We start from the raw sequence: 26,049 nt of genomic DNA, 5'->3' as shown, positions 1-26,049 counted from the left end.
TGGGGTGCAACTTAGGGGCCTGCATTTGAGGGGCTCCTGCTCAGCGGTGTTGGGAAAGACACAGGCAACCGTAAGCACACTGTGTGGGACATTAGAAGCTGGAGAGTGCCACATGACAGGGGATAAGTACAGGAGGGTGAGGCGTGTGTGTGGGAGGTGGAAAGGGGCTTGGGGCAAACCTCGTGGAGACTCAACAGCAAGTGCCAGATTTGGGTATGAGGGAAGCAAGAGAGAATTAAGACCCGTAGAGCATCTCCACCATCTCGGCTGTCCCAGGGCCCTGGCCACACAGCCTGGTGCACACGCTGCCTTGGGGTCCTCTTCTTTGCGGGGGAGACAGGCCTACGCTGATTCCCCTGGTTTCCAGGTGGCTTTTACTCTTCTTGCCTACTGGCAACCTCCTCCCTTGGAGCGCTCTGCACTGAGGTTGTTGCCTCTTTACAAACCCCAGCTCCACAGTGTGGAGACCAGGTGCCTCCTCTAGCAGCGCCCCCCTGAGGGCCAGCTGCAAACCCAGGCTAACACCTGGAACACCCTGGAACAAGTCAGGAGGAAGGAAGATGACTGCACTGGGAACGCGCCTGCCTGCCTCGAGCTCCCGGGGAAGCCCTGTAAACGCCCCACAGCAAAATCCCCCAGTGTCCCTGTTTTTAAAGTGCAGTTTTAAGACAAGACTCTAGCAGGGTAGGAGTTTGGGCTCTGAAAGGTTCCTGCTGAGCTTGTATTTCTACTTGCAGGGCAGTTAATGGTTTGATTGGAAACACTGTAGGAAAAACACCACCCCCACGTGAGGCTTATCCAGCCCCTCACACAGCTCTGGGCCTGACGAGAGAGCCCAGCCTTGTCTGCAAAGCGAGATAGATGCTCCTGCCAGAGCCCCGAGTCCTGAAGCGATAACTGTGCATAAGGCAACACGCTGGTCTTTAAAACATGCTCTTATCTTTCACAAAGCAGATGGAAATGTGTACAAGCTTATTCCATTACCCTCACAGCTCAGCATCTGAGAAAGAATTTCAGTTCCTAACCTTCAGCTAATAACTGAAATGTCCTCCTTTGTCTCCTTCCGGTCACCCTTCTTCCTGTCCTAGGCCAGAGACCTGAGAAGCCAGCCCTGCACCCTCTGGTCCCTCTGGTCCCACACACAGCCAGGCTTCCTACTTCATGCAGTGGGACACTGCACACGATCCAAGAGGTCTGCGTGGGCTCCAAAACGCGCACCCTGAAATTTCAAACAAAAGTCTATATGTAGCTGCATTTTATGGAAATAGGGACTAAAACTCCCAGGACATTCACAGAGGTGTCTGTGGACCCATCTGTGCTCTGGAGAGGCACCAGCGTGAGGCCACGAGGAGCAGGAGTAGAGTCCCTGACAGACCCAACACCACTCCCCCGGCCAGGCCCTGGGCAGCTTCCCCAAGCTCCAAGCCTCCCAGGCCCTGTGACAGGCTGTTAACTCTGAGAACAGCTCAACAAACTTCTTCAAACCCCACGGAATCCACATCGATGTGACTCCTCTTTACTCATTCCTTCAACCACTAGTGGACAAGCTGTGCTTCTCACAGCCGAGCACGAGGGCTGTGTTACAAAAAGTGAAGGGCTGTCCCTGACTTCACGGGAGACACAACGTGATGGTCACAAAAATGAAAGGAACACTATCACCGAGGGTAGCAAGCTCCACAGCAAGACACGAGTGCTGGAATGTCAGAGTGGCCTCCTGAAGCCTCACACTGCCAGCCTATATTCAGAGACACCTATGTCCCACGGCACGGGGCCACCAGGCCACTTAGCCACACCATAACCCTAGATAACTAAAACAGCAAATCTAGAACGATTCATCTGAAAAGTCCCACCCCAATCTCCAACATCATTAAGTCTCACAGCTTCCAGTCTCTCATTTCCACTCTGAGAAAACCTTTCCCAGGGATCTGTCAGAAAGTCGCCATCAGGACAAAGGGGCTGTGTTCTCTGCTGCCTGATCAGTAAGGTAAACTCAGTCTCCCTTTCTTAGCTCCAAGGTGTAGTCTACCCTACAGGAGCAGGGGCAGGCGAGGCCAGACCCACGAGGCTAACGTGGACCTGGTGGACAAGAAAAGAGGGAAGACCACAAGCCAGGGGGCTCCTGGACAGTCACAAAGCTGTTGCTGCTGCCAGGCTGAGACAGGGTACGGGGAGGACACCGCTGCCCCTGGGACTCCTGCCAAAGAAGCACCATGGGCTTCCCTGGGGCAGGCCCCAGGCCCCAGGACTGGTCTGAGTGGGGTCTGGGAACAGGAAGGTGAGGATTCACCTGGAGGAAAGGTGATCCTGAGCACTAACACACGAGAATGCCTGGGTTAGAGACAGAAAGCTAAGTGCTGAACAGTGGACCCTAAGAGCTATTTTTGCCAAAAATTATGATTCCTGTCCTTCTTCTTTAAACTAACGCCCACTAGGAGGTGCTGGGCTGCCTAAAGCTCTGAGCTGCTGCAGGCCCAGAAGATGGCGCAATAAGCAGTCAGCTACCCAGGATCTCATTCCCTCCAAACTTCCAATGTAATTCAAACATGAGAAAGCACATCCTGTCTTTCCTTAGGAATATAAAGCCTGGCTCTGGTTTGCTTTTTATCTTGATTCCAGGTTAGCCTGAATTTTGCTTGTAGTCTAATCCTAGTGGAGGCACGCAAATTCCCACTCAGAATAAGGTAACAGGGCTGGCACCGTAGCTTAGCGGTTAAGTGTGCGCGCTCTGCTACTGCGGCCCCGGTTCGGATCCCAGGCGCACGCTGACGCACCACTACTCTGGCCATGCTGAGGCCACGTCCCACATACAGCAACTAGAAGGATGTGCAACTATGACATACAACTATCTACTGGGGCTTTGGGGGAAAAAAGGAGGAGGACTGGCAATAGATGTTAGCTCAGAGCCGGTCTTCCTCAGCAAAAAGAGGAGGATTAGCATGGATGTTAGCTCAGGGCTGATCTTCCTCACACACACACACAAAAAAATAAAAATAAAAATAAATAAAAAAAATAAAAAGAATAAGGTAACAGCTTCCAAGGAAGGGACTTCTGATACCAGCCGACTCACAACAGAGGGCAGCAATTCTCTTACTGCAGAGAAACTTCAACATGATCATGGGGATAAAAAGACAGGGTTGGACATAAGACCAGAAACCCCGTTCTGGGCCAAGATTAAGGCTGTATCGAGTTGTTCTCCAAAGCAGGAGGGACAAGAATCCAAAACAATCTCTCCACAAGGGCTGTTTCAGGCTCTGATGTTCTCTGACAGCCAGAGGCCCACCCCAGAGGTCATCAAAATAAAGACAAAGGAAACACCAGGAGCAACGTGTATCACAAAGGACGACTCTCCCTCCCCTGTGAGGGCATCTGTACCTCCTGACAGAAAAAGGAGCAAGGGGTCTGAGCAGACAGCTCACAGAAAAGGAAACAGCGATGGTGCAAACGCATTCAGACAAAGCTCCACTGAGATACCATTCTCCACCCACGACACTGGCTCAAATCCACAAGCTCACCAAGACCCTGTGGGCACAGCTGGAAGAAGAGGCCTCTCGTGTGCTGCAGGTGGGAGTGCAGACTGAGGCACAACCCCACAGAAGGAGAGGCATCAAAACGACAAACACATTTTACCTATGCAGCTAACAATTCCACTTTTAGGAATTTACATTATGGATATACGGGCACACATGACTGAGCAGCATGTCTTATAGCAGCAAAAGGTGGAACCAACTAAATGCCCAAGGGAGGAGGCTGACTATGCAGCAAAAAGAATGAAAAAGTCCTTATTTACCAATACAGACAGAAATGTAAGCTAGACTGTTAAACTGAGAAGGCAAACTGCAAACAGTACGCACAGGTGCTGTGCTGTGTGCAAGGGAGAGAGCAGGTCAGGGTTTGCCTGCACGGACCTGAAGCCGGGGTGCAGTAGGGAAGAAACTCAACACTCTGATTTTCAGACTCGATGGGTATGTGACCTTTTCAAAAGCTTAAGTTAAAAAAAAAAAGAAAAATTACCCAAATGTTCCTAGTGATTATCACTGGGTATGGGATTATAGATGACTTTCATTTTCTTTATACTTTCCTATATTCCCTAAATGTCTGTAATGAACATTTACTGTTGGCGAAATCAGAAAAAAAATATTAACATTAAAAAACAGAAAGAAGCCTGGACAAACCACCGTCTCTGGGCTTGGATGTGGCGTCTCCTGCCACAGCTCTTAGCTCAGGCCCATCTCCAGCGGGGAATGCAGAGTCCACCTGAAGAGAGTGAAGCCCTACAAAGGCCAGGAGGGGCCCTGAGCTACAAGGGAGAATGTGGGAGAGTATGAAAGGCAGGGAGGGAGGAGGAGAAGGCAGAGGAGGTGGTGGAACAGGAAGGCCCCAGAGAAGCCTGCATCCGAGTACCAGCGGTCCAGCAACCTGCCTGGTGCTGTACGGTCCCCTCAGCTGTAAGTGATGGCCCCTCGGGAACCAATAGCCCAGTGCAGGGCAGGAAAGGCAAAGCTGCCTCTGGGTGTTGAGCACCCCTAAACCCCCCACTGCCCACCCTCAACCCCTGCAGCAGACCCAGGGCCAGGGAACGGTGGTCAGAGCCACACGGACATCCTTTACAAAGAAAAGACATTCTTTGCTTGTCCACATTTAACAGAGCTGGTGCCAAGCCACCAATACACTCAGAACAACTGTGAGGCTTCCACCATGTCTCCAGCACCTGCTGCCCTCACACACTCAATGTCCCAAACCCCCAAGTCCCCAGAGCAGGGAGGAGCACAGCCAACCCCAGCTCCACCCTCTGGGCCTGTTTCCTCATGGGTGAGGTGGCGACAGTGACAGCCAGCTGATGAAGGTGGACCTGGAACTTGACACTGTGTTATGTTCATTAAAAAGTCACCTTGCATGGGGGCCGGCCCGGTGGCGCAGCGGTTAAGTGTGCGTGCTCCGCTGCAGCAGCCCGGGGTTCGCAGGTTCGGATCCCGGGCGCGCACCAACGCACAGCTTAGTAAGCCATGCTGTGGCGGCGTCCCATATAAAGTAGAGGAAGATGGGCATGGCTGTTAGCCCAGGGCTAGTCTTCCTCAAGGAAAAAGGGGAGGATTGGCATCGGATGTTAGCTCAGGGCTAGTCCTCCTCACAAAAAAAAATATTGAAAAAAAAAAAAGTCACCTTGCATGGAGGACTCAAAAGCACTTTCAGGCTCTCATGTGTAACTTCAGGTTCATTTTCTGGTTTAAGAGAAATCTGGAGGTGACTGTCCCAGCCGGGCACACGCCACTCTGCAAAGGGGCTGGGACGCCCCCATCCTCTCTCTCTCCCATCTGAGTGGCACAACAGGAGAGAAGCACCCAGCAGGAGTCCTGTCTTCCACACCGCTCAAGCAAGGAGGCCTGTGAGAAGGAGGCGCAGGGAGCACGCTGCCCACCGGCCTCACCTGTCGTAGGCTTCCTTGAGGTCCCTGGCCAGCTTGCACTTGGGCAGGATGTGATGGAATGGGGACTGAGGACCGCCATTTGCTGTAAAAATCAAAACACAGAAGGATGTAGAGCCTCCAAAGCAAGGAAACTTGCATAAGCAAGAATGGAAAATACCTTTAAAAACAAGTTTAACTTAAAAAGAATTTTAAGTAACTTTAGACCAAGAATCAGGATATTCCTCGTTGCTTTTTATAAAATCTTTGCATCCAGTTGAACTAAAATTAGACTTAGGCCAATTTGTTCAACCATCTTTATACGGAATATCTGTATTTAAATTTTACCACTGGCCCTACCTGACCCCGCAGTCACAGGCATTACAGGAACCAACCATTCCCCTGCCTCCCCCAAAGGCTTCTCCCTCAGACCACCAGAGCCACCTTCCACTTCAGTGACCAGGTATTTCATTCCTTGTCCCACTCTTCCCCCACACGTTTACGCTAATGCAATTTATTTTTATGATCAAAAATCTTTTATTAATTCTTTCTCATAAATGTCTAACAGAGGCCAGCCCGGTGGCATAGTGGTTAAGTTTGCATGCCCTGCTTCAGTGGCCCAGGGTTCACAGGTTTGGATCCCGGGCGCCGACCTCTGCACCGCTCATCAAGCCATGCTGTGGCAGGCATCCCACAAATAAAATAGAGGAAGATGGGCACAGATGTTAGCTCAGGGCCAATCTTCATCAGCAAAAAAAAAATAAAAATAAAAAATAAATAAATGTCTAACAAAAAACATATGTACTTAAATTAAACTTTTTAAACTTCCAGCGATCAAGTCACAGACTCCAAAGAGAACATTTTAAAAAATAAAACTTCTGGATTGTTATTAATTAGTACATAACTGGCCAAAACAGAAATACATTACACATTTTGACAGCTCACTGTCAAACACAAAGAGCAAATTTTTATTGAAAATGCACCTGAGTGGGATAGTTCGTGTATGGTGATCACCACTTTTAGTTATTGCTGAAGTTAGACTGGGTTCACCTTCAAATTTGTTCCTAGTTTTCCTTTTTGTTATGGATGTGCTGACAAGAGAAAATGGAGGTCGAGAATCTGTTACAGGGGGGTGTCTCTCTGTGCTCTGAAATGTTCATGATACGCCAAAAATCTCATGGTGATCTATCAGCAAGAATTATTTTTAATAATTGGTCAGTTGATAACTCAGTTAGGTCCTCTTTGAATTTAGCTGAAAGCAAAGAACTGGAAACCGTCTACCCTGCGAGCTCAATATTCCCACTGGCCTCCTGCCCCAGGGAAATACGTCCAGCAGGACTACAGCCGGGCAGGCAGAGCCTGACATACGTGAAGAGCCAGGATGCAGTGGTTTGTGGAGGAGGAGGAAATTTCAGGCTGGAAAATCAATTTCAGAACAGCAGTCCAGGTAAGTGGGTCTACAACTGTGTCACTTGGGGAGCCTTCCTGTGCGCCCTGTGCCTGCTCCAGCCTGCGTGAAGACCACGTAACCTCTGGATGCCTCCGTTTCCACATCTGCCTGCTCTGCCGTGGTGCTGGGGTAGCAGTGACCCTTCCCGCACTCACCATCAGCCATGGCAGACACCTCGTCCTGCAGCGCCAGGATCAGCTTGGCCTCCCGAGTCAGGTACTGGCAGCGGCGCTCCTCGTGCTGCAGCACGGTGGCGATGCGTCGGGAAAGGTTGTGCAGACAGCTTATCACCGACGGGTCTGCATTGGCCTGCGGGAGAGAGACCACACATGACTCAAACACAGGATCCATGCTCAGGCAGTTCACACACAGCAAGGACTTAAACCATGAAAGAGACCTCCTCCACTCCTTTTCCCCAGGCCCCTTACCAGGTGCCACTGCTGTCCCCAGCTTCCTCTGTCCCCCCTAGGGCCAGATGACAGAAACTCGGGAATGGCTGCCTGCAGGACAGCACAGAGATGGCTCTGCGGAGTTTCCGCGGTGCGGGGGACACAGGCATTACAAGTAGAGAAAGGCTCTCGTGCTGCAGGGCACCACACCAGGGCTGTCCAGGAAGGCATCCACTCCAGGCCTGGCAGAGGCAGCCCAGTGGGGCAGCTGAGGACACAGATCCCGCCACCCACCTGCTGTGTGACCCGGGGTCACAGGCTCCTGGCTGAGAAAGGACAATAGGGCACCTCCCTCACCAGTCAGCCAGACATGTCAACTGTTCAACACAGAGTCTGCCCAGAGCAAAGCCTGGAGGCGTTTGCGGTCACCAGGGTGCTGCTGACTGTTGGTGGACACGACTGGGCTTGTGAGAGTTCAGTCACACATCCCATGTTACCACAGGGACACACAGTATAATAAACAGAAGCACTAGGCTAATTGTTCACTGAAGACTTCCTTGAGGATAATAAGCTCTTCCCAGCAGAAATGGCCTGGCTAGCAGGAGAAGCCAGCAGGCTCTAAGCCACCCCCTCCCCACAAGCTCCCTCCACACCCTGTCCTAACTCTAGAACCTATCAGGGGCCACAGTCAGGCCAGACAGGCACATCCACCCAGGCCAAGGGTGGAGCAGGCAGCTGTGGGGTCTGTGAAGATGCTCCACGGAGCAGATAACTGACCAACCATGACTCAGTGCTTCAGGAGGCCAACAGGGCGGCTGAGTCATCCTATGGGGTGGAGGTGGGAGAAGGGAGAGGGACGAATGGTGCTGCTGATTAGAACCTCCGGTACTGCCGCCCCCTCCTGCTTATCTGGCAGGCAGGGCCCTGCCCACAGAGTGTCCACAGCTAGACTTCTGGGCCAAAACCTGACTCAGACTCAGTAAACACCTTCATCATCTGCAGTTGGAGAGCTTTTCCAAACTCCTAGCAGATCTCATGTTCACAAACAACTCACACCTGGCAGCACATCTGTGCTGGGGAGAGGACTGAGCATTGCTCCCATGCCATGCCCACCACTGGGCAACAGCCTTGCTCTCTATGTCAAGGGCACCCCCTCAACAGTGTCCCCCACAGGATTACGGAACTGGAGGGTCTGGTATGTACAACTGCTTCAAAACAAAATACAATTTTAGAAGAATCTGTGTAAAAATACTCCCACCAGCAAAGCAGAGGGAGGAGAATGATCCTGAACATATGATTGTTCCCTTGAAGAAGTAATCAAGTCACACCTGAGAGCCCGACCCTGTACTAGAGGTGCCACTGGCTGGGGCACAGCAGTCTCATAAGTCAGATGCCCAGAGCCCATTCACTCCATATTCCCAGCCGTGCAAGGTGGTGCTCACCCAGGCAAGGCCATGGCCTGCAGTGACGGCGTGTGCCAGGGTTTCCTGTTTGGCTGCACAGGCCGGGCTACACTCAAGGTGCCTGCAGAGCCCAAGGCTGTGTGCAGCCACGCTGAGAAAGCTACCGCCTAGGACATGCCAGCAACACTTTCCCCATAAGTTATATGAAGCAGCATGAAGCTTAGGGCATCGCCTGTGAGACTTCTTCACCCCCAAAACTCATACCCAAGTGTCGTCAGGCCTGCAGAGCTAGTGTCCAGTTTGCAGGAAAGACAGGGACAGAGAGCCAGTCTGACTGTCTGCACAATGAGATGAGTCCAAACTCATCCCATTGGAACATTCAACGGGGCAAAGGAGGGGAGAGTCTTGGACTGGCAGAGACCTAGAAATACAGCCACACACGCCTGTGTGGGCTGGGTTTTCATCCTGTTTCACACAGGCCAACTGGAAAAAATATTGTGGTAATTGGGGAAAGTTTCGATGGACCAGGTACTAGTTGATACCAACTGGTGGCGAATTTTGTCAGGTGTGAAAAGGGTATCATGGTGCAAAATAAATGTCCATATTTTACACAGATGCCTTCTGAAGTATGTAGGAGTGAACAGACATGAGGTCTGGGACTTGCTGGAAATACCTGAACAGCAAGTTGTGGGAGGGTATGAAGCCAGGATGCAAAGGGGACAGTTGTGGGATCTCAGAGATGGGCGTATGAGGTTTATCAAACTATTGTCACTAGTTCAGGGTTTGTTTAAAACTTTTCGAAGTGAAAACAGTATACATTTTTATGTAGGACAACTGAAAAGAAGAAAAAAACTTTTCCACTATAAAATACTAACTCTTTACCTCATTTAAAATCCCTCCCAATCTTCAACATTACGGCCTATGCTACCTGAAGTCCTCCACTATCTTGTTCCCTCCTGCTTCTACCTGGCAGTAACCCACCTATGCTGCGCCAGGTTCGGGCCTCATCCCCATTTCTCACCTTTCATGGCCGTGAGACGTGCCAATGTACAACCACCACCACCTTGTCTAATCATTCCCCAACTAATGGACACCAGGATCACTTCCAGCCTAATTAGTACAGGTATACTTCCTGTTATTGCACTTCACTTTACTGTGCTTTGCAGATATTGCATTTGTGTGTGCATATGTGTGTGTGTGTGTGTGTGTGTGTGTGTGTGCGAGCAAGATCAGCCCAGAGCTAACATCTGATGCCAATCCTCCACTTTTTGCCGAGGAAGATTGGCCCTGAGCTAACATCCATGCCCATCTTCCTCCACCTTATATGGGACGCCGCCACAGCATGGCTTGACAAGCAGTGCATCCAGTGCACGCCCGGGGTTCTGAACCAGTGAACCCCGGGACACCAAAGTGGAGTGCATGCACTTAACTGCTATGCCACTGGGCCAGCCCCCAGATACTGCATTTTTTTACAAGATTCTCCACCAGCAAAAACAGTAGGACTCACTGAAGGCTCAGATGATGGTTAGAAATTTTTAGCAATAAAGCATTTTTTAATTAAGGTATGAACACTGTTTTTTTAAGACATAATGCTACTGCACACTTAATAGACCACAGTAGAGTATAAACATAACTTTTGTATGCATTGGGAAACAAAAAAAACTCATGACTCTTTGTGACACTTGCTTTACTATGGTGATCTGGAACCACGCCAGCACTATCTCCAAGGTGTGCCTGCATTATAAAAATCTTTATACAACTTTAAAATCTGCTTGTTTTCTTGACTGCTATGTCCAAGGGTGTCACACCTCTGCTATCACATGCTGCTCCCCAGAGATGAGGGCCTGCCTACAACGTCTGGGTGGGGCCATGGCTGCTTCTCACTGCCCATCCCACAGGGGCTATCGGCGCTGACAGCTGGACAGCATTCGTCATGGTTTTTGTTTGTTTGTTACTTAAGTTATTTTGTGGATGTTTGTATTATGTAATTATATAGGTAATACAAGGATACCGTGAAAATGCAAACACCACAAAAGTGTATAAAGCAGAAAGTAAGGACCTCCTCTGGGAGCCCTGGGCCCCAGGGACAGCCACCATTAACAAATCATTCTATTTAAACTTGTAGTTCTTTATTTATCAATAAGGTAGGCCAGTTTTTAAAAACTAAGCTCCATTCTAAAGGAACTCTTCTCTAGCATTATTTTGATTTTTGAACTGTTCACAGTGAGACCACAACAAAAAAGCCTTCATGGAAAAAAAACCCTGCAACTTAGAATGGCATCTAATTTTATAGGTTGCCCATCTGCTCAGTCTCATTCCTTCCCTCTGATGGTTCTCAGAGCACACATTGTTCCTTGTCACCAAGATCCAGTCCCTTTCTCGCTGACAGTTCTGTACAAAAGCTGTCATGCAAATCACATGTGCCCAGCCAGAAAGAACTACCGGATTCTTTGGTGAAAACTGACCCAGGTGGGATATTTCAGAGGAATTTCATTATCTAAGAGTCACTGAATATAAATTTCCTAGGTATTTCAAAGTCCCTTCATAATATAAGCCAGTCCTACTCAGGGGTGCCTTTTATGTTTACTTGGATCCCTTATATTTTGACAGATTTATTGAAAAGGAATTTCTTATAACTACTGAAAACATAACTTCAACCAGCAGTGGGAACTGCTTTAAGAAACAACTAGGCTTAATCATAAAAAAAAGAGGAAAATACCAAGCGTTGGCAAGCATGTAGAGAAACTAGAACCCTTGTACACTGCTGGTGGGAATATAAGATGGTGCAGCCACCATGGAAAACAGTTTGGCAGTTCCTCAAAAGGTCAAACACAGACTTCCCATATGACCCAGAAATTCCACTACCAGTATATACCCAAGGGAAACAAAAGCACGTATCCACACAAACATCTGTATACAAATGTCCTTGACGGCTTTGTTTGTAAAAGCCCAAAGGTGGAAACAACTCAAATGTCCATCAACAGATGAATGGATAAACGAAGTGTGGTCCCTCCATACAATGGCATACAATTTGGCCTCGAAAGGAATGAAGTACTGACACACGTTACAACATGGATGAATCTCAAGATCATTGTCTAAGTGAAAGAAGCCAGACACCAGAAATCTCATATTGCAGGACTCCATTTACATGTAACATGCAGAACACGTAAAGCTACAGAGACAGAATGCAGATCGGTCGTTTCCAGGGGCTGGGGGAGGGGAGAGAATGAGGAATAACTGGTCTCCTTTTGGGGCAATAAAAACATTCTGGAACTAGATAGTGATGATGATCACACAATATTGTTACTAGATGCTACTTTAAAATGGTTAAAATGGGGCCGGCCCCGTGGCTTAGCGGTTAAGTGCGCGTGCTCCGCTGCTGGTGGCCCGGGCCCGGATCCCGGGCGCGCACCGACGCACCGCTTCTCCGGCCATGCTGAGACCACGTCCCACATACAGCAACTAGAAGGATGTGCAGCTACGACATACACCTATATAGTGGGGCTTTGGGGGAAAATAAATAAATAAATGAATAAAATTATTAAAAAATTAAAAAATAAAAATAAATAAAATGGTTAAAATGGTAAATTTATGTTATGTGTATTTTATTTAAAAAACAACAAGAGGGAAACAATGCAGGTAGAATCTTCCAGCACCCAGGAGGGGCCAGTGCGTGCACCCACAGTCTGGGCTCTGAGTTAACGACACCATCACAGGAAATGAGCTGCCGCTACCTCCTTGAGCCTCCTCCCTGGCGGGCCCAGGCTCTTTAGCCATTTATACAAACACTCACCCTCAGCGCAAACACCACATTAAAAAGAATCATGGTGGGAGCTTCCCTCTTCGGGGATGGATCTGTTTTTGAGACCTGTAAAAGAGGCATAATTCTAATGAATGAGAGCCACCACTTCCCAGGAAAAGCTGTTTAGAGCTATTCCACTTCAGGCATGGGAAAAGTTCCAGAATATAGCAGAACCAGAGAAAAACAGAGCCCGAGGGTCTTTGGGAAGCGACCAGCGCCTCTGTGTGGGCGAGTGCTGGCTGCGTGGACAGATGGAGTCACAGCTGAGACAAGGCAGGAAGGTCAGTGCTACGGCCTGAAGTGACAAGGCTGTCCTAGTTAATGGACGTGAGTGAGGTGCCCGGAGCAGACAAGATGGAGAGGGACTTGAGTGGATGGAATGTTCTCTGCCCAGGCACTCCCTCCCCACTGCGGCACTGCGGTCCCCAGTGTCCATCTGAGTCCTCTCAGGCTGTCTCTGCCAGGTACAGTGAGTATCCAGGATGATTAGGAGACAGGATGATGCTCAGAGCCAGCAGAGACATGGCTGCCACTCTGGCATCTAGAAGCCTGGGTCACAAACACCAAGCCATCTATAAGTGTTGCCACCAGGCAGCATAGGAGTCCCCGGCCACAGCTCTCCCTGTGCCACCCCAACTGGGTTTGTCACCATCCCTGCCCATCACTCTAGTTTTGCAGGGCGTGACTGCCGGCAGACTGCCAAATCTCCCCTCCATTACCCACAGGCCATCAGTGGAGACTGAACCCACCCGCAGGGGCCTTGGTGAGGAGGAAGGGTGCTGTCCATCCGGCCAGGTGCACCCAGCCATGGCCTCATGTCCTGGCACCTTCACCTCAGAGGCTCCTTCCACGGGCTTAGTCATGGAGAAGTCTTTAGGACCACATCACAGACACTCACGCAATTTCTGGATCATATAAATGGAGCTACAGCTTATACTGTCATATCAAAACCCTTCAGAATCTGAGTGACACGGTTGCTGATTTTGCCTGTGTGCAAAGAACTGACTGGCAGGTTCTGGTGGCAGGTTCTGGTGCAAATTCCCTTGGGAAACAGTGCATTTGATCTTGTTAAAACTCCTCAGTACTGTACCATTTCATTCATCAGACAATGTATATAGAGAGTTTAGCACAATAGTAAGAGCTAAATTAATAATAATATTGGCTATAATATCATTTAATAAGAAGAAATGCTTGCACCACTTTATATAAAGTTGAAGGGTTTAACAAATGCTGTTGAATTCATTCTCTTGGCCTTCCCTAGAAACAAACATCCTATATATAAAGGGAAGGCCAGAGCCAACGGAGACCTAGAAAAGGGGCAGAGACTGAAACACCCGGGGCAACGATGCCCGTCTCTCTCTCTCCGCTGGATCCTCAGGGCCTATGAGGATGTACAGCTGACCACTGCACAACAGCAGAGCCAGCATCAGCCACAGTTCCCTGAGGGCCCCGAGCCAGGATGGGCTGTGCCTGCCCAGGGAGGGCCATACCTGCCAAGGGAGGACCCCTCCTGTCCAAGAAGGACCCCACCTGCCCAGGGAGGGCCACACCTGCTAAGGGAGGAACCCTTCTGTCCAAGGAGGACCCCACCTGCCCAGGGAGGGCCATACCTGCCCAGGGAGGACCCCGCCTGCCCGGGGAGGACCCCTCCAGTCCAAGAAGGACCCCACCTGCCCAAGGAGGACCCCACCTGCCAAGGAGGACCTCGCCTGCCCATGGAGGGCCATACCTGCCCGGGGAGGACCCCTCCTGCCCCGGGAGGACCTGCCAAGGAAGGACCCCTCCTGTCCAAGGAGGACCCCACCTACCCAGGGAGGGCCATACCTGCCCAGGGAGGACCCCACCTGCCCGGGGAGGACTCCACCTGCCCAGAGAGGACCCCACCTGCCCAGGGAGGACCCCTCTTGTCCAAGAAGGACCCCACCTGCCCAAGGAGGACCCCGCCTGCCTGGAGAGGACCCCTCCTGCCTGGGGAGGACCCCGCCTGCCTGGGGAGGACTCTGCCTGCCCAGAGAGAGCCATACCTGCCCCAGAGCATGCTGCAGCAGTGTCGGGTGCCCAACAAACCGCACATTATCGATCTTCAGTTCAAATTTCTGGCCACACATTTCAGACTTGGTTGCCAAAATTGTTGCCAGAATGACATCTGAAAACCTTAAAATTAAAAAAAGGTAGAGTGGAAATAAGTTAACAAAGTGCCATGGCACCATGCCTGCTACCCTCAGAGGGGAAGCGTCTCAGTAAATGGCAGCTTTGTGCATGGAAGCTCTACCCCCGCTGCTGACCTGGAAGCTTCTATCAGTCGCCCTTCGGAAGCAATCCCCAAGATTAGGGTTGTAAAATCACCAGAATTACAAGGTAAAAGGCATGAGAAGCACAGACTGAAGGCACATGCTGTCATTTCTTGGCATGCTCTATGAAATTCAGGAGAGAAACAAGTTGCAGTTTGCTTTTAAAGGAAGGAACAGCTGGAACTGGCAGTGCCCTGAGGAGCTGCTCATTAAGGCTCATGGGGGCCTCTCCCGACTGGCCCAGGTTTGCTAGGCTGCACCCCTCAACCTCTAGAACCCCCTGCCCCCTCAGGGCTGTGGAAAGGGCGAAGCAACAGCACTAACTGCAGCATGCTAATCACCTTCCTCACAGCACGGCTGCCGGCCCTTCCCTTATTCTGAACACTTTAACCTCCAGTTTCCATTAGGAAGAAACTTTCAAGATGTGCAAGGCAAGCAGACCCACTGATATGACATGAACTGAGGGATGCACAGGACCAGATAGCATGGAGAAGCGGGAATGGCTGTGGTGTAGGTGAGAGCAGATTTGGATACAATGTGTGCAAACTGCTGAGCTCACCCCTTTTCAAGGTGTAGCTGTACACTTGTCTCCTCACTGGCCACCCTGTGCCTTCCTGCCCAGGGTGATCCAGATAAGGGAGAGTTGCCACAGGGAGGAGAGAGCTTGGGGTGCAGTGTAGACTCTTATCTCAGAGCCCAGGGCTCAGGGGGCCTCCACTCTAGAAACACTGATGTACCGTGTCTGATCTGGAGCCAGAAGACAGACAAGTCCTGTGCTCATTTCTCCACCTGGGGAAAGCATTTCTAACATCCAGGTCAAGAGGGCACACTGTGTTGGGAAAGGTCGTTCCAGCTACGCCAGGGCCATGCTCTGCCCCTAAGAGGTCATCAAGGACAGACACTCAGTGTGTGTCCTGGGCCTACGCTGAGGAGCTACAGTGAATGCGGCACTGTACGAGATGCTTCTCTCCTGGAGAACCTCACTGTGGGGGGAGGGAGACAACTAACACCATAACTCTCCATTTCTGATGAAAAAGGAAGGTCTACTTCAAACTGCTGCTTCAGCTCAATTCTGAAATAGCAAATGACTCTGGGATAAAAGGATCTAGGACGGGGGCCATTTGCTCTGGCCTCCTTACACACGGCAGGGCTCACCGCCTAACACAGGAGGAGTGACTTAGAGCCAGCCTGAGGCAAGAGCCTTGCCGTGGTCAACCAGCACACGGACAAAACGCAGGACAAGCAGCTGTGGGACCTCTTCCAAGCCTCTCCCCAGCAAGCAGGCAGGGAGCTCAGAACTCCTACGGCCAGGTGCGGTGGCGAGGTGTCACGTTGGTTTCCAGCTTCCCTCCAGGACTGGCAGGGTCCTTTAGGCGTCCTAGGTTGCCCTGTGGCCCCCACACAAACGAGAGGCAGAGGGTTTGGTCTGAACCGGCTGCCTCGCCTGTTGCACAGTCAAGATTGCAGTCAGACCTTCCAACACCAGGGCTGTCACAGATGTTCTGGAAAATGCAGGACCCAAAGCCTGACCCCTTGGCTGTCCATTGTGGGTCTCTCCTTCCCTGGCATGCTGCTCTCTGGAGTGATTAAACCAGAGATGGAAGATTCCAGTTTCCTAGACCAGAGGCTTTATATGCTTTCTTCAAAAACTCTGAATGGCTCACTCTGCCCTGTAACTCCTTTTTTTTTTTTTTTTGGTGAGGAGATCAGCCCTGTGCTAACATCTGCCAATCCTCCTCTTTATTTGCTGAGGAAGACTGACCCTGGGCTAACATCCGTGCCCGCCTTTCTCCACTTTATATGGGACGCCGCCACAGCATAGCTTGCCAAGCAGTGCATCGGTGCACGCCGGGATCCGAACCGGCGAACCCCGGGCCGCCGCAGCGGAGCGCGAGCACTTAACCGCTTGCGCCACCGGGCCGGCCCCTGCCCTGTAACTCCTGTATGAGGGACACGGTGATGGTGAGGGAGGGCTCAGCGTGATAAAACCCTAACAAACACTTCCGCCCTAGCAACTGATCCAGTGCCAACATTTCACATCCTATCTGAACAAATAGTGCCCCTTGACTCTGCCACCCAGTGACTTAGTGACACAGTGATAACGGATACAAAAATAACCTCCCACCACTCCAGCGAGTTCACTTTTTTCTGTGATATCCAAAAATCTCCACTAAAAACCTCTGCTCTATCATGAAGAGCCACAGATGGGCCTCAGCCCTGGCCCTCAACCACAGTCCAGGAACCTAAGTTTGGCTGTGGGATGGGTCCTGAGATTCAGAGGCACGCAGTGGTGGCCCGGTTCACATCTATAAATACCAAAATCCAAAGGCACCCTTCCAAGAGCCAAATAAAAAGCATTTTCCCCCTCTGAGCCCAGAGAGGCCAGGGTCTGCAGAAGGAGCCAGCTGGAAGGCCACGTGCTGCTGAAGTCAAAAGCCACACTGCCCTATGTGGTCATTCAGGGAGGCCCCTCTGGGGCAGCCAGCAGGGTGGGGTTTGGCCACTCTGCTTGTCTGAGTAAGTCTGGCCCACACAGAAATCCACTGACCACAGTTTAATATCACACATTTATGACAAAAAAAAGCACTTGAGTGGCTTTATACTTTTAGAACGTGTCTGCTGACATAACATGCACAAAGACAGAGAGTGGTACCATGAGATTTGGGGGTAGGGGACGTAACTGCTATGAATAGCAAATTGAGACAAAAACAAATGACAATATTTGCTTGTTGTTTCAAAATTTACAAAAATCCTTTTCGCTTGTTTTGATGGTAAAAGGCCTGGTAAATATATTGCAACACAATAAAATAGCTGTTACAAAAACTAACATTCCTGGAATAATTTAGAAATTAAAAAAAAAAAAAAAAACACACACACATTTAGGAAGATGAACCAGCCCAGCTGGAAAACAGGCTAAGACCTTCCATTTGTGCCAAGACATTCAGGAGCAGGGCTTGTTTTCGGGCTTGGCCAAAAAAAAAAAGTGGGCAGAGGGACAGCATGGATGGGAGCTCAACTCTGCCTCCTCCTGTTTTGGGGGCTCACCGATGCTCTGTGCACCTCCAACTCCTAGAGAGGCCCCGTCAGGGGGACAGGAGAGTCCTACTTTACCCACGCCCTCCTGGACAAGCACCATACAAACTCCATGGGAACATTTTTGCCTCTAATGGCACACACAATAGCATCTAAGCCCGAGCATCACATTCAACACCCGGCCCTTGGGAGAGACCCCACCAGACCCCTCTGAGAAATGAAGGCAAGGAGTGACCAACAAAGGTCTCTCTAGGGGGGCAACAGGCTAGGTAGACAAGAAGCCTTGCTCTTGCTCACCTACCACCCTCCCAGAGCCACTGGTGCCTGCCTGGAGGAGGAGGAGGTTTGAGTGCAGAAGTCTCCCTGGTGCCAGCCAACCTTGCCTTGGCCTCTCACGTAATGTGAAACAGCTAAATAACTCCAGGTGGAGAAAGGGCAGGGGCCGTGGGAAGCCTGGGAACTCGTGGGGGATTGGGGCAGTGAGGTCCAAGCCAGAGCCTGTGTGCCTCGTTAGTCATTCTTCAACATTGTGGGAAATCAGGAGTCAAGCACAATTATAAGAGAAGGCAGCAGGAATCAAGACAGAAAGATGGTGGAGAAGTCTTGGTCTTACCCTGCAACCAATTGCTCATCGGTTGGAGGACATGGCTCGCTGAAATGGGAACAGGACCATCAAGACCAAACAAAAACACATTGATTTTAAAAATCATGAAAAGTTACAAGGGCATTTTATTCAACAGTATTAAAGTCTAGCAAAAGTACCACCATCAACTTACCAGTTTGTATAGAAAGAGGGTACAGACACTCCCCAAGTTGAAGACTTACCACACAGTTTTCTCACTAAAGCTCAAATTCTCACACGTAAACACAGGCTGAGCAAGAAGGACAGTTTTCAGACACAAAAGCAAGGCTGGAAGACCTGGGTCAGAGCCCAGCACCACACATTTCAGCCGGATGGACACCTGTGCGCAGGTACTGACTCTTCCTGACGAAACCACCTCAACAAGATCAGATGAGATCCCCAAAGGTGAAAGCCCTATGAAAATCGTGTAATGCCACTGAACATCTCAGCCCCGATTCTTGAGACACTGTGACTGCCTGCATAGCGCATCTCCTGGAGCCTCTGCCCAGAACATAACTGTGGCCCCCTCAGCAAGGCACTTGTGGCAGATCTGTATATACGTATGCTGGAAAATGTCTGAGACCTCTGCACCACCAACTCGAGTTTTTTTAGAGGGTATATTTAAAAGAGTTAAAGTTCCTTTGCAGAGGTCTGTGTTCTGGGACATGCTGCTTTCCAAGTATCCTGGCAACAGGAAGCAGGCCTGAACCCTGGAGTAGAGACAGCATCGGAGGGGTGAGAGCCTGCCATGACACTGTACCATGCCCACCAGGCTGCCTTGCAGGCCTGCTACTCCCCACAGCTCTTATCAAGAAACATACACTGCCAAAGACTCAGGCAAGAGAAACATACAATGAAGGACCCTTTTTTCAGCAGCTCCCAAACCTTAGCTCAACAGTTTGTATAGTACTAAAAGGGTAAGATGTTTTGTGGACTTTCTGCAGATTGCCTGGAAAGTCAGAATCCACAGAAGCCCCAGTAACTCCTACAACTTTATCTCCTACAACTAGACAGGTCGAAAGGAAATCTCTTGACTTTCAGATGAGAAGGAGCACGCGGGGCTGCCAAGCGTCAGCAGCACTCCACTTCTGTACTGGGGTGTGCTGGTGACACACGAAACCCCACAAGTCTGTTTTATGGACTTGTGTCTGCCCCTCTGAGGGAGGCAGAGCCATCAGCAAGTACTCTCACCAAAACACAGATGCTCCCATGACACCCAGACCTGGGCAGGAGAAGCAGAGGTGCCTTGCCACCCTTAGGCATCTTACAGAGGACAGTGCAACTAAGGCTCACGATCTAAGGAACATGCCCAACACCATACACTGTAGGACACAGAGTGAGAGTCAGACCCAGAACCTTGAACCTGCAGTCGTCCCAGCATGCTGCTCTGCAGGGACGTGCCAGTGTGGCCTTGGTGGCTGGGCCAGGAAAGGGGAGGGAGATGCCCAAGCCTGGGGACAACACTATTTGTGCATGTTCTTGTGTATCGACCTCAGCTCCAGGAGGACGGGCACCTTTATAACACATCTCAACACACACACTAGTAGAGGCAAAGCCATCAAGAGAGGCCTTGGCGGAGCCCCATGTGCACCTGCTGTGGAGGGCCTGCGTGCTGTGTGCCAGTGAGCACTCAGGCTCACCTGGCAGAGGCCCCCATCCAGCCTAGGGCATGACTGTGCCCAAAAGCTGGACCCACTGCTTCGAGAAAGGTAGACAAGCCTGAGGAGGGCAGCAGTGCCACCTTATTCCACTGCACCACAATGCCAACAGAGAATCAAAGTGTGGAGAGAGAAACCTATTACAGCTCTGGGGAGGTCTTCTGGAGAATGTCTAAAGCAAAATGATTTCAGAATGTTTTGAAATGAAGTCAACTCTTCTCTAAGCCACCAGCATCTCCTTCTCTGAGACAGTGGCCAGAACACTGCCTGAAATCTGCAGGGGGGCCAGAGACAGCCATCCACATTGGAAGGGATCATGCCCACAACAGCCTTTCCGACTGATACCAGGCATTCTCTCAGACCTCTCTGGATGGCTTTTGCCCCTGCCAGTGCGGGGGATGCATGATGCAATTAAGCATGAGCCCCCTGGCCCCCAACACCCAATCAAGAGGAATACAACAACTCTTTTAACCTTGAATCTCAAGCCTTAGAGACAACGGACAATATCCACTTTCTTCTCTCCCTACTGAATTCTAGAAAAGGATTAAAAAAAAAAAAAGTGACAGTTAATTCTTATACCTTGAAACACATTATCTTGATGATTCATCCTTATAAAACCAGCCCACTCTCTAAGCCAGGGTTATCCAACAGAACTTTCTACAGTAATGAAAACATTCTAAACCTGTATCATTCAATACAGTAGCCACTAGTCACATGTGGCCACTGAGCACCTGAAATGCGGCTAGTGCAACTGAGGAACTAAATTTTTAATTTTATTTAACTTCAGTTCATTTCAATTTAAATGGCACGCTGGCCAGTGACTATAACACTAGGCAGTGCAGCTCTGCGTCCTCACTTCTCTAAGGCAGGCCATCACGACTCTCAGAAGTTACCCATGTTGCCTTCAATCTGGCAAACTGACAAGCAGGAACACTTCACTGGTTCCAGAAGAAAAGCACCTTTGAGAACAACAATCAAGGAAAACGCAGAGAATGGGTCTGATGAACCTTCACTGAACTGTTCCAGGAAGATATCTGAGCTATGAGAGAGTTGGGCCAGAGGTAGAGCAGGGGCTCAGCAGGCTGAGGTGACAAAATAAAGCTGGGCCCCTAAGCATATTTTCCTGAGTCTCTGAAAATGTGAGGCATGAGGAGTGGGATCATCAGATGCTATAATGCACTAAAACTACCAAATGAAGTAATTCTTTTTTTTTTTTTTTAATAATTTTTATTTATTTATTTTTTCCCCCAAAGCCCCAGTAGATAGTTGTATGTCACAGCTGCACATCCTTCTAGTTGCCGTATGTGGGATGCGGCCTCAGCATGGCTGGAGAAGCAGTGCGTTGGTGCGCGCCCGGGATCCGAACCCGGGCCGCCAGCCAGAGCACGCGCACTTAACTGCTAAGCCACAGGGCCAGCCCAATGAAGTAATTCTTAATTTTAATGAAATAGAGTCTAAAGATAACCAGCTCTTCTTAGGGAACAAGCATGCCTGTGTTCCCCTGATAGACCCACAATGTCTTACTCCCCTTCCCATGGTTTTCCCTCTTCATTATACTAAATATTGAATTAATTCTCTAGAAAACATCCTCATAGTCTTTTACTATAATCCTCTCAAAATTAGCTGCGGGGATTAGGTGCTGCCAGCTCTCCTAGGAAATCCCTCCATGCAGACCACTCCAAGAGCTCTTTCTGAATCTTCAGCAGTATGAGTCTCATGTCCCTGGAGCTTGGAAGTAGAACAGCAGACAGGCGGCCAGCCAGCCCCGCTCTAAACTAATCTGTAGTACAGGAGGAGGAGAAAATGCACCCACCCAGTGTGCAGGGGCAAAAAGCTTTCTATGTGCCTGTAACAAACAAGATTTTGTTCCAAGTTGCTAACTTTAGAGGACGAGACAATCACAGGCCTCTACGTCAAGCAGAATGACCCATGGGATGTCCGACAGCCCCCCACACACCCTGCTCCCTCCTCCAAAGCCCACTCCCCTTGGAGACAGTCACCGGACATGCCACAGGCCCCCAACACCCTCACATAAAAAGATAAAAACCACACTCTTAGGACGGCACAACACTACGGCGGGTGTGCTGCCTTGTCAGAGAACTGAGGGAAACTGTACTAGTGCACTGCACGGCAAAGGCCCAGTGTGGGGACCTCAGCTACCTTCCCAAAGGACAGAGGAGGCTGAGTCCTTTATCTCATGCAGGCCCCAGCTGTGTTTAGGGGAACCCAGCACAGGCAATGTATAATCTTTCCTCCTTCATCTGGGCCTGTGTTACCACTTACTAAGCTTTAAAATGAACATAAGAAGGCAGAAGTGGTCATTTCTCATGTGTGCCACCCTACAGCACTTCCCAGAATGAGCAAGGGGAGCACACACAGGAAGGAAAAGGACCCGCCTTTCACCTGTGCCCTAAAACAGCAAGGGTCCCATCAGCCTAGCTCTCAGCCCACATCACCACCTGAACAGGCTGAGCTGCGCCTGAGCGCTGTGTCTGACCTCCAGGCACGTGCTCCAGGAATAAGGTCTGAGGACAGCACTGGGGCCTGCTTTCCTCTGTGTCCCACTCACAGGAGGTAAACGCTCTACAGGGACATGGCCTCCTCTGCTCTTCAACCTGCTTTACCAACCACACAGCCTGCAGCTGCAATATGTGACTGAATTACACAGCAAGCCAGAGACTGGCAACACAATCCCGTCTGTGCTAGCTGAAACACACACCAAATGGGAAAAAAGGACGCCAGGTTTCTCAGGGGAGAAAACATCAGGTCAGGTGGGGAGGTGGGGCTTTGCCCAGGCCGGGGCAGGACCAGCCCCCTCACAGAGCGACTGCAGAGCCCTTACCTTGCGTCACCATCCTGGTCATCAGCATGGTCTCCGGTGTTGTTGACAGCGTATCTGCTACGAGGCTTATCTGAATGAGAGCAGAAAAGGAAGAATGGCTAAGAAAACAGGGTCCATCCACATACAGGAGGATTGTGGAGCCACAGAAAGTGATGGTTCCTAAAATGTGGTACATACACAGAATGGAATATTATTCAGCCATAAAGAGGAATAAAGTTCTCATTCTCATTCTCATCTCATGCTACAACATGGATGAACTTGAAAACATTATGCTAAGTAAAAGAAACCAGATACAAAAGGACAAATATTGCGCTTACATGAAATATCTACAATAGGCAAATTCATAGAGACAATAAGTAGACTAGAGGGTTACCAGAGGCTGAACGCAGGGGAAATGGGGAGTTATTGCTTAACGGTTACAAGTTTCAGTTTGGGGTGATGAAAAACTTTAGAAATAGACGGTAATGATAGTTGCACAATATGGTGAATTAATTATGGTGAATGTAATTAATACCACTGAATTGTACACTCAAAAATGGTTAAAATAGCAAATTTTATATATTTTTTACCATAATAAAAATTTTCCTAAAACAAATTACACTAAGAAGTTATGATAGGGCCGGCCCCGTGGCTTAGCGGTTAAGTGCGCGCGCTCCGCTGCTGGCGGCCCGGGTTCAGACCCCGGGCGCACCCGACGCACCGCTTCTCTGGCCATGCTAAGGCCGCATCCCACATACAGCAACTAGAAGGATGTGCAACTATGACATATAACTATCTACTGGGGCTTTGAGGGAAAAATAAATAAATAAAATTGAAAAAAAAAGTTTTAATAAAAAAATAAAAATAAAGAAGTTATGATAACATGGGAAATGCTTTTGCTACTATGTTAAATTTTTCAAAAAGACTTATATATACATACATACCACACACACACACTCCCTCCCAGTGTATGATGGCAACTAAGTTGGAAAAAGCATAGGCAAAAGAAAGAATTTTTAAATGTCCATATACCAATATCCTTCACATACACCAACAACATCTTACCAGAGCTATAAAGCTTCAAGACCTAAGGATGAACTTGAGAAGTGCTTCACGGGCAAGAAGCCCAGGAAGAAAATGGAAATCCTAACAAGGGAGAAAAGAACGAACAGAAGACATACTATGTCCCTGAAAGGGAAGACTCAACATAAAGATACCCCTTGTTCCCAGTTATTCAACACATTTAACAAGACCTCCAAATCACCACCAACGGTGTGGGGGTGGGGCCTAACAGAGTCAATTCTAACGCTGACAGGGAAGAGGAAGCAAGAACAGCCAGGACAATGCCAAAAAAGAGCAGTAGGTAAGTGACTATTCTACCTGACAGTGTAACATAGTATAAAGTTACAGCGATTCATCACCCACACACAAACAGCTCGTTCAGAGAGAGAAAAGAGGTCAGCCATAAACTCAGGTCAACAAAGGAATTTAGTGTGATAAAGGCAGCAGAATCCAAGGTGAGTTCTTCTACGAAATGCCATTGGGACCAGGTGCCATATGGAAGAGAAAGTTATGCAGGCTCTGGAACCAACCACTCTCCAGCTGTGGGGTCCCACACCCTCCCTCACCCACCACAGCTCCGGCTCCACAGGGCTGCAGGAGGTCACACACATTCTCCAAATTCCCAGAAGACAGCAACTCCTGGTAGAAGCCATTTACAACAAGATAAACACATTCAAAAAACAAAATAAACGTTCGACAAGAAAACACAAGGGGCTCTTTTTGTTCATAATCTTGGAGAGTAGAGGCCTTTCTATGTATAACAAAACTCAGAAACCACAAAAGAATAGGCTGAAAACTTTAATCTATAAAAATCAAAACTCTGTGTGTGGGGCCGGCCCCGTGGCTTAGCCGTCAAGTTCACACAATCTGCTACTGGTGGCCCAGGTTCAGATCTGGGCGCGCACCGACGCACCACTTCTCCGGCCATGCTGAGGCCACATCCCACATACAGCAACTAGAAGCATGTGCAGCTATGACATACAACCATCTACTGGGGCTTTGGGGAGAAAAGGGAAAAAAAAAAAAAAGGAGGAAGATTGGCAATAGATGTTAGCCCAGGGCCAGTTTTCCCCAGCAAAAAGAGGAGGATTAGCATGGATGTTAGCTCAGGGCTGATCTTTCTCAAAAAAAAAAAAAAAAGAAAAAAACTCTATGTGGCAAGAACTACACAGAGGCAAACTGGCTTAGTATGTACAGCTTTGTCACAAAGGCCTATTTTTATCCTAAATATATAAAGAGCTCCTTCAAATCTATAAAGACAAAAATCAAACAACCCAAGAGAAAATTAGGCAAAGGTTATGAATAGATCGTTCACTAAGAAGGAAATCCAAATGGCTCTGGAAACAGGAAAACATGCTTACCCCCAATCATAAGACAAATGCACATTAAAACCACTCTCAGATACAATTTTTCACCCATCTCACTAACAAAGACAGAAAAATCTGACCTATCAAAAATATCCATGCTCGTTATCCCTGACATCTAACCATCCCACTTCTGGGAATCGATCTCATTCTGCAAAATGATAATGTATCCAGAAAGGACATTCAGGCTGTTCTATCAGCCAGAGACCGGAAGCGACTGAGACGCGCATCGACAGAGGACAGACGGCTAAATCACTGTGTTCACTCCACGACCCTGATTGGAACTCCGAATCTGCATCGAACCCTGAATCTGGATCCCACGTAAAGAGAAAAGGAAACAGGGCAGAGCAGCATGTGCAGGAGACACAGGTGTGCTTAGAAACCAGACCAGCGCGTGCATGTGCCTGGATTTACACGGACCATCCGGAAGGAGCGCAGGGGAGGGTGACAGCAGCCGCCCCAGGAGGGCAGTGGGGCTGGGGTCAACGGTGGGAGGGAACTCTCTCTTCGTAACCTGAACCACTTTGTACCCCGTGAACAAACTCAAAAGTAATCTTAAAACAAAATATAAACTAGACACTGAAGATTCACGGTAGTGAGAAACTGCGAGCACCCGAGGCGTCTGGCGCCGGGGCAGGGCCACCACTCGGAGCGGGGGGCGCCCCGGCGGACGGACGTCCCCGGAGGAAAGCCCCCAGCGACACGCCGTTCTCCCTCAGACGTGCGCAGGAGGGACGGCCACTCGGGCGCTCA

The 26,049-nt window shown here is 49.5% G+C and overlaps 1 protein-coding gene across 3 annotated transcripts in view; it reads right to left on the bottom strand.

Moving 5' to 3' along the window:
- The window catches only part of NPRL3 (NPR3 like, GATOR1 complex subunit), a 39,196-nt gene that overhangs the window by 12,487 nt on the left and 660 nt on the right, over window positions 1-26,049 (bottom strand). The window contains exons 2-7 of one of the 3 annotated variants that reach the window (XM_058570515.1): window positions 22,892-22,961; window positions 18,383-18,421; window positions 14,470-14,599; window positions 12,437-12,511; window positions 7,007-7,160; window positions 5,426-5,507 (exon numbers count right to left, since the gene is read on the bottom strand). In XM_058570515.1, the coding sequence (XP_058426498.1) occupies window positions 5,426-5,507; window positions 7,007-7,160; window positions 12,437-12,511; window positions 14,470-14,599; window positions 18,383-18,421; window positions 22,892-22,961 (550 nt within the window). Of the gene's footprint in view, window positions 1-5,425; window positions 5,508-7,006; window positions 7,161-12,436; window positions 12,512-14,469; window positions 14,600-14,730; window positions 16,603-18,382; window positions 18,422-22,891; window positions 22,962-26,049 lie in introns of those variants that run through there. The other 2 variants (XM_058570513.1, XM_058570514.1) reach the window with 2 other exon arrangements.

This window comes from Diceros bicornis, chromosome 26, assembly GCF_020826845.1.
Source record: "Diceros bicornis minor isolate mBicDic1 chromosome 26, mDicBic1.mat.cur, whole genome shotgun sequence".
Taxonomy (NCBI): Eukaryota; Metazoa; Chordata; class Mammalia; order Perissodactyla; family Rhinocerotidae; genus Diceros; species Diceros bicornis.
The sequence above is the reverse complement of the archived record's forward strand: the minus strand, read 5'-3'. Positions and strand labels throughout refer to the sequence as shown.